This window comes from Buteo buteo, chromosome Z (genome assembly GCF_964188355.1).
Source record: "Buteo buteo chromosome Z, bButBut1.hap1.1, whole genome shotgun sequence".
Taxonomy (NCBI): Eukaryota; Metazoa; Chordata; class Aves; order Accipitriformes; family Accipitridae; genus Buteo; species Buteo buteo.
The window spans coordinates 30,652,529-30,666,429 of NC_134204.1; the positions used below are offsets into that span (position 1 = coordinate 30,652,529).

The 13,901-nt window shown below is 38.9% G+C and overlaps 1 protein-coding gene across 4 annotated transcripts in view; it reads right to left on the reverse strand.

Moving 5' to 3' along the window:
- The window catches only part of RFX3 (regulatory factor X3), a 124,557-nt gene extending 112,139 nt beyond the window's left edge, over window positions 1-12,418 (reverse strand). For 2 of the 4 annotated variants that reach the window (XM_075021494.1, XM_075021496.1), the window contains exon 1: window positions 11,654-11,792. In XM_075021494.1, the coding sequence (XP_074877595.1) occupies window positions 11,654-11,777 (124 nt within the window). In that variant the 5' untranslated portion in view covers window positions 11,778-11,792. Of the gene's footprint in view, window positions 1-11,653; window positions 11,793-12,066 lie in introns of those variants that run through there. The other 2 variants (XM_075021495.1, XM_075021493.1) reach the window with 2 other exon arrangements.
- Window positions 12,419-13,901: the final 1,483 nt, after the last annotated feature.

Sequence of the window (13,901 nt, forward strand, 5' to 3'; positions counted from 1 at the left end):
ACTGAACTGCAGTGCTTAATAACTAGAAAGAAGTGCCAAAAAATACCGAAATATAATTGTAATTACAAAATATACACAAACAGATATCACTGTCATCAATGATAATATGATAAGGAAGCAAAAAAGGACTAAATCATAAACTGCAAAGGAAGAAAAAAATGTTGACACAAAGGAAGATTTAAAGAGTGGTATATACTTTCATTTCCTGTCTAAGCAAAAAGAAAGAAAAAGAAAGAAAAGAAAATGAGCAATCAATCTTCAAGTATATATACAATGAAAACTTTCAAACAAGTATTCACAGAGAGATTACAAAATTGGGTACGTATTTTGAAAAAGCTACCATATTTTAAAATACTGCTTTATGTCCTAGAGATATCCTTCACCTGGCCCCATCACCTGAATTTTAGGCATCTCTTTAAAAATCTACTGCTTTGCTTCGTATCCATACATTTAAAGCACAGTAATTGTAAAATTAAATTATCATTTCCTAATACTGTATTAAAGTCAGCTCAAAAGGAAATCAAACAACCTCATTATGCTTTGGTAAAAGAATATGGAAAAAAAAACCCAAAGACAGATGGTAACTGATGATAAAAGTATCCATGTCCCTTGCCATCTGGGTATAGTTGTATGACATGACTATTACTTCACTGTGTTTATCATGTTCATTCTGTTTTTTAAGGAATATATATTCGAGTCAAGACCAAAGCCAGTGACAGCAATTGTATAGGAAATACACAAGCAATGCATTATGTTGGAAGCAATGACAAAGAAACAGTCTCACTACAAGAATATTATTTTACCAAACATGCTTGAAATTCAGTATCACACTGGACAACATTTAAGATACTCATTTTAACTTTGTTTGCTTTCTCATGTGACTTTTTCCAATATGTTAGCTTTCACAAGCACATATTTATTCACAAGACACTGTTATTACCATAAATGTTTCAAAAATAAAGCTTGATTTTGGTGTCTCATGAAATGATGAAATATTTTTAATGTAAAAATATACACAAATTCATACACACAGAAATAAACCCAAAAACTCCATAAGCTGAACACATCAAAAAACTCCCACGTGGCTTTTTGTCCACCTTGCAGTAAAAGATACTCAGTTCCAAACAGTGCGTTCTGTTCTGCTTTTCCAACCTAACAGTACTTAGCATCTTAAAAAGATAGTGATTTGAACAAGTCTTATCTTATATTTCCTGAATAGATACCAATATTTTTATTTTTGTTCCACATGTCACTTAAAACCAATCACTTCGATGTTTGTTTTTAGATTACAGGCACATATTTATAAACAACATTCTAAAATTATTAAATCCTCCTTACTTATCACTGTACTTCTCTCAGAGAAACAGTTCTCTCAGCTCTTAACTCAGATTGACTCTAGAAAGCATGTGAAAACAAGAAATTGTGGAAAAAACATGCATAATAGTCCATATTAGCTAGGATCATCTAGCATGGCTTTTTTCCCCTCAAAATAAAAACCAGTGAGATTAAAAAAATAGGAAGTACAGCGCTAAACCCAAATGAAGTAATGAATACTGAACAACATACTGGCACACAGAAATGAAAAAAAATAATTGCTAGGAATAATCCATTAATTATAAAAAAGAAAAGAATGTTATTGATCAACCTAGTACTGTACAATGATGAATAGTTAACAAATCTCTATGTTTACAGTAACTGTACTTACAATACAAATGAAATATCAAGAATTGCACAATTGGATCCAGCGCATGTTTGTTTGTTTGCTTTCTGGCTTCTAAGGTTATAGAACACTCTTAACAGAAATTTTCATATCTGACAACAAGCTTGATGCTCAGGTAATGTAATTACTATTACTTTCATAAGATGGTATAATGAAAGGTAATGTTGACTGATTTTTATAATTGTTTAGTAAGATTTGTTTTATTAGGCTCCTTCCTACTGCACATACAGAGAATCAGAAAACAATTCAAATATAAAGAACATTCAGTGACAGTATTTATTAAAGGTATATGTCAGGTATTAAAGGCATATATTCAGCAGAAACTGAATTTGATTTCTAAGTTTTAAAATAAAGACATAGGACTATGTAACATATCATTTCCATACTAGCAACATGTTGCTTTAACTAGAATACGTAAAAAGCTTTTGAATCAATACATGAAAGGCAGAGGTACTTCAGGTAGAATAAACATATTTTTAAAAATAAAATATAAATACTAGCCAATCAGAGCAGATCATTGGGAGTTCAGAAGCATAGCTATAAAACAAAGTTACAGTTGTGACCAGGCAGCTTGGTTTATGGAGATGACACAGCTAGTTTTATTAGAGGACTTAACATATTGTCAGTCAACATCTCAGTCCCCACCATTAACACCCAATTACACCTTCAAGCTATTTTTAATGGCCAAACCCTGCTATGTTGCTTTTCCTGTACAACATACTTTGGAACAAGTACTTTAGTATTTCTGATCAAAACATCACACACACATACACCCCTTACTTTATCATAGATGACCAAAACATAACTTCCAATTTCCTATCTGCCAGATACATCTGTTTTTCTGCCTTGGACATTATACCTTTTCCCATATTATAAAATGTGGGAAGAAAATCTTATACTTTATTAAAAACATTAGTTATTTTTGGTACAGAAAAAAAAAAAATGAACTGCTGGCTCAAGCTTAACCTTGTTTCAGTAGGCTACAGATGGTCAGCCTGTTGATGTAGAGCTTTCAAGAAATTCAGCTGTGTGTGAAGAGTTACCATTCTTGGATCATAACATTTAACCAACAACACAACTATGCTGACATAAGAACTTTTTAGTATCCCAAACCTATGACTGTGCTGAGGACACAAGCCATTAAGAGCTGCTGAGATTTACAACACTGAGTTGTTCCAGGTCCCAACCATATAACCTAGTATGTCATCCTGAAATCAAGCAGTGGGAACCCTTAAAAGGCAGTCTTCCACATGCAAAGTAATCCTAAAACTCCCCTTCATTTCAGTTGCCTGAAACACGTTTGTGATACACAACTTGTGACTCCAGGCCACATGAAGAATACATTAGGTTATGAAAGTTGGTAACTGCACTGAAGTCATGATCCTGTGTCCAGGTCCTCCCTTAAGTCAAGAAATGTCAGTTTCTTCAGAATTCAATCAGGAGAAATATATACTAAAGTAAGGACAAGCAGTGAAGATAGTGAACACCTTCAAGCCCCGTTAAAGACTGGAAACTTGACTCAGTGGCTTTTATCAGGATCATGACAGGTAATTTTAGTATCTGAAATTTAAATCTTAGTAAGACCTGCCTCCCCAAACAACTATTGATATAAGATGGTAACTGAAATCTGAGTATCCCAGACTGCACAAGGTTATAAAGTTATACTGTTTGACTACTGACCATCTGGATGACTTGAAACAGCAGCATTAAAAAACCCCACACCAAACAGCTGCAACAGAACCAGCATAAAAACACAACCTTTAAAATACTAGGAGAAGGTCTATTCCATAAAGCAGAATCACTACTTGCATAATAAATTACGCTACTGCTGTGTAGGACCAAGTCTAATTCTCAGTCTATTGCAAATAAACCTTCCCTTGGTTTGACATAAGTTTGCTAGTGACATGTACTTCAGCCACAAAACCCAAATTCGGTGAACCAGCCTGAGGTTTGGAAAACCCTAAGCCTCTCTCATCCCCACATAACTACAGACCCAGTGCACCAAAACCTCTACAAATTATCTGCCCACTATTGTTCCTTGAAATACCCTGTCAGGACTATGCTCCTTACAGTACAAAGGAATTTCAGAGAGTTGGAGAAAAACAGAGCAACTCAGGACAACCTTCAGCCAAAAAGCACCTGGAAAGCAAAAATACCACAAAGAGTAGTGCTTTCATCTTAGCTCATTCACACTCACCTCACTTTAAAACCCAGAATCTGAGCACAAAAGGATTTCCACAAAATAAGGGAATGGAGCCATATTCCTGTGCTACATACCTCCATTCTAAAGCTAAGCATGTTTTACTCCCTAAAACAACTGTAAGGATGGTATAGCTCACAGAAGAGCTTTCACGCCTCTCAGAAAGTCCGGAGAATAGTCTTCCTAGAAACTATAGGGAATTGCTATTACTATTACACAGAATCAACTCTGAGGAGTTAAAAATGTACTGGATTCTATGTTTTTCCATTTACTAAATCTGATAGAAAACAATAAAATAAATACAGAAGAGTTATTTATCAACTCCTTTGCAAATTGCAGTTCAGTTCAAGTGGTTTAATACAGAGTGGACCAAATAAAATACTAAACAGAAACTCGCATGTTGACATGACCTTAGCTACCACACACTCAACTAGCATGTCCATTTCACCTCACAGCTAACATTTAATGTGGTAAGTGAGCTACCATGCAGGTAGTTCAGCTACTCCTCACTAGCCAAGGCTAATGTAACATTGAATACAGCCAGACCTTTCTGCAGAAGTAATCAAAATAGTTTTCATAAATCCTATGTTAATTTTATGAATGGGTATAATAGTCTGTAAAGACATAGATATTTAGTTAAACATGAACTTTCTATAAGTTAACTAACTGTAAAATGTGTATGATCTGATCATTAAATTATTTTAGATTTTTTAATCAGAAATTTTGAGTAAATGTAGTTTAAAAATTGTTATTATAGAACAACTCATTTCCTAAAAAAGCACTCTGAAAAGCAAGCATGCAGTTTGAATTAAGGCAAGTAGTTTTAAGGCAAGTTTTTTTTCTTTACTGTGTCTTCCCAAATTCTCCAAGAGACCCAAAGCAATTAACATTGAATCCCAGTAATAAACATAGTATGTAAAAACTTAACTAGAAACACGAATTAACAATCCCTTCCTAATGGAAGATCTACAATGTACATCTCATCAACAAGAACATGGAGTAGGAAACATTCTTCCTTCACTAAATCTGTAACTCTGTTGTGTCTCCTGCTTACGTCAATAAGCGATAAAAAGGTAAGAATACAGCATACATCTTACCGGAAAAAGAGCAGTTAGGGCTCTAGATGGAGAATTCTGAAAAATTTTGCAGCAATTAAATAGAATGTGAATCTTCAAATTTGTGAGACATTTAACGTTAAGACAGAAATCCTGACATTCACCACACCTTCCAATGGCAAGAGAACTATGATTATTTTGTTATTTTTTGCTTTCACCTACTTGTAATGATTAGACTCAGTCGTCCTTAGTAAATACTAGTTACTTTTTGTAGTTCAACTCACCTAAGATTTGCATTGTCAAACTGCACTCTTAGCTGCTTGCAGTGCAGAATGCTACCAAGAGATAATCATAGAATGGTTCTAAGAGATAAGGAAGAAAAAGCTCAGGTGACAGTATCTCATTTTATTTAGATGAGGCTATACAAACCAATAGCAACTTTTGTAAATGCTTTGTGGGTATGTGCAATGGGTCACACTGAAATATATTAGCTCAAATTCACAATCCTGGTCAACTAATCCACTAGCAAGTAAACCCTTCAGATAGCTTATAAACATCCAATATCATTGTCAGATGAAGGGAGCTACATAAGCAAGACTGCTCATCCTTCCGCCCCCCTGGATTTAGGTGCATTTGGAGGGGGGGAAAGAAAATCAAGGCAAAGGTACTCCAGAAACAATTTACAACGCATCACCTGAAAATTCAGCAGACATGAACTAGCTCATTGGAGCTAAAAATGTAGTTTCAAATTTTAGCTCTACAGAAGCATAATAAATAGCTATCTATAACCTTAGTAACAGTGTTGCAAGTAGTTCTAGCTCAGAATCCTATTGCACTGTTTCAATTCTTTGTAAAGGAAGTATAGTTAACAACACAGAAAAAGAAGTAATCAGACAAGAAAACAGAACACCTTAACTGAATAAACTGGCTTAACGGCACCTGCAAAGTGAAATACCGCACCTTTTGACAGATTGTTTCTACTTCTATTTTGCAATGTTGCATGATTTAACTACACTGAGTTTTAGTGTTTAGAAGACATCCCTGAGGTGATATGTAAGAGAAAACACAGTTAGATTAATTATTATGAGGTAATAAAACAGAATAGAGAAGCCATTTACTTGGCAGATAAACAGTAAACATGGCTGAGTCATTAGCTGTAGTGGCAGCATCCAAAGGCCAAACAAAATCTACTGACATGGTTCTTGCCCTAAAGACTTTATAAACTTATTTGAAACAAGACTTCAATAAGAAGAAAAATGAAAGAACTAAAGAAATATTTCATCAGAGAAGGTCTAAGAAGCTGAGATATACTCAGTGTACTGGGTCCATGGGTGGATGAAATGACCTTTAAAATGGTGCTAGATATTTTTTTCTTCTCATTAAAGAATGAATAAAAGTCACAAGTACACTCAAATTCAGTGATTAATATACAATCTTTGGTGTTCCCATAGCATTGTTATGGATGTCATGTAAGAATTTAAACAAGTAGGGTTAGAAATCAGTTAGGAATTTACAGAGGAAGTCTGAATTTCTAGAATTTAAACTTCCAAGCCTCATTAAAATTTATATTGTAGAACAGGAAATTCCTTTATTAAATACAACTTACAACATAGTCCATCCACCTCCTCTTAATTTTGGGCCACTAAATCTGAAATTAGTGGACCAAAACCAAACAACGTACCATGGTGGAACAGGAAAAACAAGTAAAGGTAGTGTGCAAACCCAAGTAAATTAAGGTATACTATCCCAGCCCCAGCCTGCACTTTTTCACATGCTTTCACAGGGAAATCACACTGAACTAGAAGCCATTATCCATCCACATGCACAAAAAACCCCACTGCCTCATTAATCTTACAGTGTATGGAAAAACAATAGATATTATTAAACTACAGAAGTTACAACAATGAAATTCTAATCTGTTGGGTTCATATATCCACAGAGAAATTTCTAAAATGAAACAGTGGTACTGGTAAATACCCAGACGATACTACTTTTATACTGGTTTTTTTGTTGTTTTGGGGTGCTTGGGATTGGCTGGGGGGGGGCGGACGACAGGTAGGGGTGTGGTTCTTTGCCAGAACTAATGATTGACGGAGGAAGATATCTATCCTAGTCAACTAAAGCTCCTGCCTCTTTTGCAATTCAGAAGTAAACAGGTAATCTTCAACTCCAGTTTCATCCAGGAAGAGTTTCAGCAAGAAAGAAAAATAATCTATATATAGCAATGCATTTTTTAAAAAGACTTCAGCTATAAATGAACAAGTTACATAAAATGTGAATATAGACTTATAAATGAAAAATATACAGTAAACGTCACTCCAAAATGCATGTGTGTCTCAGGTAAGTTCATCGAGCTTTTCAGATGAGCAATAATTTACTTCGGTATGTATAAACACTTTCAGCTATGTGCTATACAGACATAATTTACGTATAAATGTTTGTTCTCTTTCAATGAGTGGAGATTGTATTTTAAGTGTGTGTGTATATATACACACAGACACACACACAGAGACATACTCAGATATGGAACAGCCAATTTCTCCCATGATTTTTAGCATAATGTTGCCAAAATAGTAAGTTTGCTATATTGCAATGCACAGAAAAAGGTAGAAAAATTTCAGTAAGGTTTATTCAAATACCACACATTATAAATGTATTTAAATGAAAGAATTTTTAGGATTTTCTTTCCTTTTTGTACTTCAAATAGCATAGCACCCTCTGGTGCACCTACTAGAAAGGAAATAACCAAGAATAAACACCAGTCATTGTTATAAAAAAGACAACATTAAAAAAAAGAAAAAAGGATCGCTTAGAAACAAAAAATGCCTAAGAATTGTTAGATATCAAATCTGAATTCCATTCTTTCTTATTAAAGTCTTTTATAACTGAGGAAATTATAACTATTGAAAAACAAAACAAAAAAAAAAAACCAAAACCTGCAGGTGTGCTAATATAAAAGGGTACCAGAAATAAAAAATGATTAGTTTCAAACTTCTGTCCATGTTATTTTATTAAAAAATATTCTTAAGTGAAATATTCTTAAAAAAAAAAAAAAGGGGTAAGTAACTTAGTGAAACAAAATGTTACATCAGGCAATATATCTGCTCTTGGTCTTACAAGAATGAAAATTATTAGGACGACAGCCATTCACACAATCATAAACTGCTAAATTTCACACTCAAATAGTCACAGCTCCTTTAAAAGTCCAATGGGAAAAGAATTAAAAAAATAACATGATTGTACTATATGGAACACTTCGAACTTTGACATGACATGTTAACTATTAAAACACACCTAGTCACTGGGAAAATAATTTCCTACAAAAGTACATTTTGCTAATGACAAAAGCAGAGATCGCCACCTGCTTTAGCAGCTCTTTTGTAAACCTCTGGAAGTCTCAACACAATGCACAAGAAATGAAGTGACACCTGTTTAATCAGCCATCTGTCCCTAACAAACTAGATTTAGCCAAATCAGTGTATGTACTGCTCCTTAAATTTCCAAAATACAGGTATACATAACATATATGAGAAAAGAGAACTATCATTATGATTGACAACCAACTTTACCAGAAATACATAAATAATAAACTTGTGGCTAACAGAAAAATGTCATCTCAAACATTAGCTTATTCGTTTTAAAAACTTCATTAATTTTTCAGCCCTCATTCTTAGTAAAAAAGTAAGTAGTTTAATTCATAATTTAAAAACATACTGCTTTTGGTATTCTAATACATTCATTTGACAGAGAGTTTGATTTTGAAATGGAACTCCAACTACAAGGACGCTACAGTACCACTGAAAGCTTATTTTTTATTCTGTCTGTATTTGTGATGCATTCCCAACATGTTTCAACTGAAAATAATTTTTAAAAAGGAATTTAAGAGACATATATTCTTAAAAGACTACTCATTTTTTAAGTATTCCACATGACAATACCTGTGGCTGGTAAGCTTTTGGAGACTGCAGGTAAAAATACTAATATGGAATATTTTAAGAAGGAAGGGTGCCTTTCGTAGGAGGATAAAGTAAAGTATGAAAACAGAAACACTAGCTAGAACATCAAAAGGAACTGCAATGATAAAAGATTATTGCATTTTAGATACTTGCTTACGTTTCAAGTAAGAAGAGAACAAAACAGTAACAGCCTTCCCTCTCAATGTAAAGTTTAGTAAATGAAAAGAAATGGCAACATTTATTTCTGTAGACAGTTTTGTGATTAACAAAGTACTGTTATCAGGCAGGAACAAGAAATGGGATAGTGCTAACAAAGCCAAACCTAATTATCAAATAAAGCACCCTGACTTTAAACTCTTTACCAGCATTGTACCTCTGATTCCCATTTCATTTACCTACCCTACAATACTGAAAGGGTTTCTCCACAGTAGCACAATGAAGGTTAGCTCACTAACACCACAACAGAGCATATGATCCAGATAGGCTCATTAGGATATGCTGAAACATAATTAGTTACACAGTCTAAGTCATGAAAACCAATGAATAAAAAAATCACAAGCCACCTCATTTTCAAACACTGGTTAGCATCACAAACACTAACTACTTTGATAGCTGCGAACATTAGCAAATCAGAATGCATAACGCAGATCTCGTCTGTGACGGTTACAGTATTTCAGAGAGAACAGAGTCAATACTTTTCTCAGTGAAGTCCATAATACTAAAAGAGGTGATTACGGCTGCATTATTATTTTCCAAATTGCAGTCACTGGCTAAAGAAAATGTGGCTAAAAAGGTCTTTGGTTTTAGACAAAATCACGTACTTTTAATCTGATCTTTAAGAAACAATTACACATTTCCTCACAGAGTTAAAACAGAAAGTTTGTCTCATAGCCTATGCATGCACTTTCCTCTTCTACTTGGAGTCTGGATACATGTTCTGCAAAGACAGATTTCAACACCCAGGAAGGATTCCATCCTGAGTAGTACTCTGTCCCACTTTAAGAGGGCTACTCAAGAAAGGCATGGTGCAGAACTGACATCTTTTCTTTTCAACAACAGTAGATACCAGGAATGATTTCACAACCAATGAATCGCATAAACTACCTGATAAAACTAATAACAAATACATTAAGATTTAAATGAGCCATATAACTGATACACTAACTCACACTGAAAATTCTTAATGTCTTTAGAACTTATTTGACAGCAGGACCTAGAAAGTTGGCACTCAGTGGTTTCATCTTGAGTAAAATCATAAAAAGATAACAATGGAGAGATCTGTGGTCATTACTTGAAAGAATGTATTTTTTAAGTTCTTGTTGGCCCATGAAATATACATTAAAAAAAAGACAGATCCAACGTGCCTTAGCTCAACAAATATTAATATCAACAATGCACTAACTACTCAGCGTGTTTTATAGTTGATAGCTGCTTGGAAAAATTGCCCGTCACATTCATTGGTAGTTCCAATGTGAGACAAACCAATGTATTGTTGTTGAAATTGTAATGAGAAACCTTGCATTTTACACAGGGTTTTACAGATATAAAAATAGAAAAAGTGTATACACAATTAAAATGTAGGTTTTAGATTAAAACCAGGAACATGCTTTTTCCTAACTTTTTTACTAAATAAAGCAATACGGAAATAAATAAGTCATCACTTCAAAAAGAAAAAAGCTTGTCACAACAACACATAATTTGACAAGTCAAAGGGGAGAGTCCAACTGGATATGGAGACATTAAAAGTTAACTTCATTGCCATAATAGGTGCCAAAAATTCACTTTACCCGAAAGAATTTGAAAAGTATATAAAGTATGATTTGATGCCACTGACACCACAAATCTTTAGATCTTAATAAGCAATCACAAAAAGGATGAAGAAAACAAGCATTCTGGATTGGAAAAAAAGCAAAACATTTTCATTAATAACACAATTTCTACTACAGCTGCTTGAGAGGTAAAAAGCTGCCTCTTCCCTCTTTCCCAAGCATACTCTTGAAATATGGTAGTAATAAAATCACAAAGATTTTTTTTTTAAATACTATTTCTTGTTTTCTCCTTTCTTTGCAGCTTAGCACACAAACTTGCAGTCAATATCTTGAATTTCCTTCATTGTGGAGAGTTTAAGGAAACTGAAATGGATTCTCTCCACACGAATGTAACTCACTGTGCATAAACTAGATCTACACATGCACTGTTTCATACTACACTGGCTGTATGAAAGCATCATTTAAAAAATAATTCCCTGCAGAAGGAGGGCAAGAAGAAAAAAAACCCTGCTACTCTGTGTGTGTATGGGTGGGGGTATCGAATGAACAAAAAAACACTTCACAATACAAAGAAAGTACAGCTTGCACTAAAATAAGCAGCAATATTAATTATGACTAAAAGAAAAAATCACATGGCTGCATAAAGCACAGAGGAGCGGTTGATATGATCGATAGCACGAGAGTATCATTAAAAGATACAGCAGGTTCACAAAAATCTGCCACATTTCGCAGTTGCGTCAGATCGAAGCAAGGCCCTTACAAGCGAAAGGGGAAAAACACCCCCTGCTCCTGGTGTGCTACAGGATCCGTCTCTGGCTGCATCTTTGCTCCCACTCCCACGGTTTTTTCAGGGTTTAAAGTAAGTAACCTTCGGCGGCGGCTGGAGCCTGCTGCCCCGATTTCTGCATTCCCCCATCCGTGCAAACGAGCGAGCGAGCAAGACGCATACCCACCGCATCCGAGCAATTGTCCTGGAGGTCCCAGAAGCGTGCCTCCTTCTCCATCACCGCCGAGCCTCTCTTCCTCTTCACTTCGCACGGCGGCCAGCTCTCCTCCCCGCCCAACGGACACCCCCATCCCAACCGCCCCTCTCAAGAGCGCGCCCCCCACCCAACCGCAGGGTAAACCGCAAAAGGGCAGCGAGCCCGGCGACAGGGACGGGCGGGAGCGGGAGAATGACGGGGGAGCGGGGGGGGGGGGAGCGGGAGAGCCGGGAGGACGACCCACGTCCCCCTCGCCGCACCGCAGCCAACCGCGCAGCCCAAGGGAGCAGCCCCGGCCCGGATGCTGCAAGGAGGGGGGGAGGCAGGGGCTGGGGGAGGGCGAGCGGAGGGAGGGCCGGCGTGCGCCCGACGAGCGTATTCACCTGGGCTGAGGCGGGCTGCGGCGGTGTCCCCGCTGTCGTTGCTGCTGGAGGTGGCTGTTGTTGTTGTTGTTGTTGTTGTGGGTGACGATGAGGAAGGGGGTGAGGAGGAGCAGCAGCAGGAGCAGGAGGAGGAGGAGCAGGAGAGGAGCGGTTGTTGTTGATGGGTAACAGTCGCCAGGACTACGGTGACTATGGCGCTTGATTCACAAGGCAACGGTTGCTATAACTCACAAAAGGGAGAGCGAGCGAGGGAGGAGGCGGCGGCCCAGCCGGAGAGGCCCGGAAGAGGCGGGGCCTGGCCTAACGGACGGGGCTGAGGCTGAGGCCGGGGCCGGGGCGGCTCCCTCAGCCGGACCGGGCACCGCCTCGGCTCTCGTGCCGCCCCAGGGCCGCCGGCGCGGGCGGGCGCAGGGGCGGCGGCGGGTGGGGAGGCGCGGGGCCCTCCGCGAGGGGCGTGGCCGCGCGGGTGCTGCCTGGCCCGGGCTGGCGGCCGCCTGACGCCACTTCCGGCGGGCGGGGAGGAGGGGGCCCCGGCTATGGCGCGCTGCTCGCCGCGGGGGTCGCACAGCGCCCGCCGGCGGGCGGGGGAGCCGCCGGCAGGCGGGACGGGCAGGAAGTCGGGCCCGGCGGCGGCTGCTTTCCCCCTCCCACCGCCGCCTGTCACAGGCGCCCCGCGCCTCCTCCCCTCGGAAAATGGCAGCGACGAGCCGCTGGCGGTGGAGGAGCTGCCCGGCTGCCGCCATTTTAAAGCGGGAGGGTCAGCGGCGGCGGCCGGGCCGGCAGCCCTGTGGCTCTGCGGTGTCCCTGCCCGCTCTGGGCTCCTCCGGCGGGGAGGCGGAAGGGCGCGCAGTGGCCGAGCCAAGGCCCCGGGGCCTCCGGTGGCCGCCCTGGGTCCGCTTGGCCCTGCCGCGCCGACGGGCCTCGACCTCTGTGCAGGCGGTGGGGCCGTGGAGGACGTGGGTGCGGTGGTGACACAACAGCTGTGGAAACCGGCTGATCTTCTCCCGACAGTTTGTGTCTCTGTTCGTTCTAGGTGTGTACGTGGGGGGCAGGTGACGTGGAGGGGTAGGTGATTTCCTGACTGCGTACACGCATCCAACGGCCTCTACAGCGTGGCTCTCTAGTCCCAGTGAATCCCCATCTGCAGCTCTTTACTAACCTGCAGAGTATCCCTACAGCTCAATACTGCTGTCTGTGTAGCCAGTCACGCTTGCCTGTGATCTATGCAAACCATGTAATTCCCTCAAGACCGTTTCCTATGTGCTGGCCCGTATCCTTACATGTTCTGTTACCAACACGCGGTTTAACAATTTGACGTCTTTCTCATACCTGTCGCTATAAGCACCTGACGTTTGCCCACATACCCTACAACCAGTCCATTACACCTGACCCTACAGGAACAGATCGAAATTGCTCTTACATACTACAGAAGCATTTTTGAAACATTAATAGATTTACTGTGATTTTCAGGGTCCCATGTGACCTATCATAACTGTAACAACTATTTACCAAAAATACTGAAAAATCTGTATATAAAAATAAAACAACTGAAGGAGCTTTAAGTCTGTAACAGAACAATCTTGAAATAACAAAACTGTGTACTTCTACAGCTGAAGCTGTGTCTTACTAATTCCTGCTGTGGAACTTAATCTTCCTGAGATGCTAAACTAGTAACTGCTGGGATCTTTAACTTCAGTGGATGTCTTAAGTGTTTTAAGAGCTCACACTCACTCACTTGCAACAGTAGCCTTGTCAATCAGAAACACTAAGATGAGGCACAACCATAAGTAATCTAATTTAATAACAATACATAGCAATGCATTTAAGCAGTCCAC